At 35.5% G+C, this 3,692-nt stretch overlaps 1 protein-coding gene across 1 annotated transcript; it reads right to left on the bottom strand.

The window, feature by feature from the left end:
• Positions 1–218: 218 nt before the first annotated feature.
• On the bottom strand, positions 219–3,247 carry LOC149183679 (cysteine proteinase COT44-like). The gene is made up of 5 exons (XM_089415031.1): positions 2,812–3,247; positions 2,276–2,511; positions 1,752–1,883; positions 1,466–1,649; positions 219–562 (listed from the first exon to the last, which is right to left on the bottom strand). Exons 1-5 carry the CDS (start codon positions 3,245–3,247, stop codon positions 219–221), a joined length of 1,332 nt encoding a protein of 443 aa, XP_089271157.1.
• Positions 3,248–3,692: the final 445 nt, after the last annotated feature.

The raw sequence follows: 3,692 nt of genomic DNA, 5'->3' as shown, positions 1-3,692 counted from the left end.
AACAACCCGAACGCATTTAGAAGATAACAACTCTCCCCTCGGCGGTTCCATTTATAAACCTGAATTAACTGCATAAAAACAGCCAGATGCATGCATTGTTTAACATATGCATGAGTGCAAAAACACACGAGCAACCAAAGCAAACAAGAGCACCAACAAACATCTCGCTCATTATGCTCTACGAAACTTCTCCTATTATCTATTTTGGCCCTTGAATGTCATTCCATTGCTATGTCCGTCCGCAGAACCATAAAATACGTTGTCACAAGATCATCAATGAGATAATCGTGTGTATCGTTTGGGCCTGACAGCGACAATGGACGGAGAGGCTGGGTTCCTGGCTTCTCCAACTCTTGTAGTTGTTCCAAGAAATCAAGTAAACTTGATGGGACTTGCTGATTCGGTGCAGTACGCTCAGTGTCAACAAGAGTTGAAAAATAGGGTCGCGCCACTGAAACATTATTTGTTTCATCCCCTGTGCCCTCCCCACTACCAGATCTAGATTTGACAGCCAAACATTTCCCCGTGGAGTTGGTGCAGCGAGCAACACCGTTTCCCAGCTCTTCACGGTTATTTTAACCCTTTTTGCAAGATCCAACGTTTTTCTATGAAGAAACAAGCTGCCCTCTCTCCCCGCCACCCCCAGCATGAAGGTATGGACTCCAAAACATATACGAGCTTCCACCTAATGAATTCAAACCAAACACGTAACTAATTTCTTCCACCCCCTTCCCCATTGCGTGGGAGACTTTCCTTTGAATTCAAACCAAACACGTAACCAATTTCTTCCATCCCCTTCCCCATTGCGTGGGAGACTTTCCTTGTTTCTTGCCTGGGATTCCCATTCAGTTTCACAACTACCAAGAATTAGTTTTTGAACTGATTTGTAACTCTTTGATTTTACAATGAGTTATTTGGTTATTTACGAGAGGAATATTACATACATGTTAAATTTAAATTTACCTAAGATCTACCCCTATACTATAGAGCACCTCTAAGGGCAATAGCAAGTTATTTGTCATAAAATTATAAATATATTTTTGAATGAATTGAAAATAAAACAAAATAACAAAAAAATACATAAATGAAATATATAGCTAAATTAATTTGTTTTTGAAAATAAATCTAAATTTCGAACTGACATGAATAGTTTTCATCATTTTATTCTTTTCACACTTCCATTTAAAATTTACAAAAATACAACAAAATTTCTAATTAAAATTATTTTAATATATTACCAATAATGCAATACAATAATATAAGTGAAGTATTAAATTTCTACAAAATAAATTAAGAATTTATTTTACCTATGCTTAATAAAATAAAGGGTAAATTTTCACACTATTGTATAGTAGTTTGCCAAACTTTTATCAAGCCAATTGCTATCATTATTTGATAATGTGATCAACATATAATTCAATGCCAATGCATTAAGTGAATGGGAGCATGCCCCTAGTGGCAATACCACATTTTCCATTTCCTCCAATGCCTCGTTTAATTCTCATGTATCCACCTTCTCCCCATGTGGTTCCCCAAGAGTTTTTTATTATCCAATATTTTTCTATGCAACACCCAATAATTCGCCATCCATATCCAACCACTACAACATAATGGTCAATTACTAGGCTGCAATCACCCTTAAATACTCCCTGCCCAACAAACAAAATTCTGTTAGTTACACTTGCTAAATTATTCATCTCTTTCTTATTTTTTCTCAAAACAAAACAACATAAAGAATCATAACCACTTACACCCATATAATGTTGGATATCTGGATGGCCAAACTTTACCCCCACAGCTGTAGGTCCCCTAGATACTGCTAGTTGGAGATCGGCTTCACCATAGTAATTGTCAACACCCGCAATAGTTGCTCCGAAAGGAACCTATATCAAAACAAAACAAAACAATGATTTAATGGTCTTACACATTAGATGAAGTTATTATTATAAATAATTATTGTTATTTATAAAAACTAATTATTTTTTTAGTAATTTTCTAATAAAATTTCTAAAATATTTTGTTTGCCTAATTATATAAAGTCTATACAATTTAATATTCTGAATATGGTTAGTTGTGAAAAGTTAAAACCTCTCATAAACAAAATAACAGGAAATGATTCTAATAATTCCAAAACCACTTCAAAATTTAAAATAATTAGAAAGTAGAAAACCAATCCAAATCCTAACCCATTTAAACTCCATCTCAACGGAACGGAATCTAACTATCTTAATGCACAAATCCATCTTAGTATGTATCATTAAGCCTTAGTATGTACCATTCTTTCAGAGCACAGACCCGTCCGACCCTGGTAACGATAGTAAAATTCTTCAGTTAAGCCATGGAATCTCCTACGTCGGACATACTCGAAGGCATCGGCGATGATCCCTCCGAGGCAATCGCTTCCCCATGTGCAGTCAACCAACTGCTGCGGCGAGAGGGTCAACAATACTCCTCTTTCTATCTGGTGGATACCCTCTATAGCAGCTGCAGCTGCAAAGGCCCAACAACTTCCTGCAAAGCCAAAAAAATAGACAATATACGAGTTGTATTAGGAAATGATATTGGGTATCAAGAATATCCGCATGGCAATTTAGAAAAGAATATGTGTGGACTATGTTCGCAACACATTTCCGTTTCTAAATTCAAAAACTTACGCATCACCAGATCCCCTGGTCTGTCTTTCTATACAAATTTTTGCTTCCTCAAAAACATAAAATTTTCCAGCACTTCTATGTTCTTTCAATTGTATCTAAAGTTTCTATCTAGTAATAGTAATATCTTAATTGAAATTATTTCTCTCATCATACATACTGCAAGTCCCTTGATGCCTCACTGGAGTTACTGCTCCCCTCCGTCTCCAATCCACAGCTGTTGGCACGTCCTGGTTTATGAATGATCCATTCTTCACTCTACTCATGTCCCCACTGAATCCGAAATTCTTAAGGCATTTCATGGCCGAAGCGAATTCTTGCTCAGTCATATCTGCAAACTCATTCAATCCAAGATGGTACGTAAGATTCTTCTTATTCACAGAGTCGATGTATTTCACATTCTCTACAAATATTTTGAATCGCTCATCCGATGTATTTCTGGTTGAGCCATGCTGAAGCACCCACTTATGATAAAGGAGTCGCAGACTTTCTTCAGATTGCAGGTCTTTGTCTGTGAATCCAGCAGGAGAGGCATTCCCCGATAAAGCCCACAAGGCTGCCACGAACAGAAATAGAAACAAGGTCGCTCGTGCCATAACTCGTCGATATATGGAAATAAAGCAGAAGGGGATCGTGTTATATAGCAACTGGGACCGATATTAATACAAATAATAATACTTAATAAAACCATGAATCCCACATTCAAAAGGCTCTATTAAACTAGTTTATTTAATTAATAGGAATTTAATTAACTATGGAAGCAGCATGAGTCAGACATGATTATAAAATAGAATTAATTAAAGACTCCATTAAACTGGTTTATTTAATTAATAGCACTTTAATTAACTATTCAAGCACCATGAATCACACATGATTATAAAATAGAATTAATTAAGGACTCTATTAAACTGGTTTAATTAATTAATATGACTTTAATTAACTATTGAAGCATCGTGAGTCACACATGATTATAAAATAGAGTTAATTTAATTAATATTCTTAATTAGAAAAATTAACAAGAAGGGCACATGTTCACATGAT

This window comes from Pinus tabuliformis, chromosome 3_2 (assembly GCF_031772625.1).
Source record: "Pinus tabuliformis cultivar Carrire ecotype Pingquan chromosome 3_2, CPIR1, whole genome shotgun sequence".
NCBI classification, from domain to species: domain Eukaryota; kingdom Viridiplantae; phylum Streptophyta; class Pinopsida; order Pinales; family Pinaceae; genus Pinus; species Pinus tabuliformis.
This window is presented reverse-complemented; position numbering and strand designations above follow the sequence as displayed.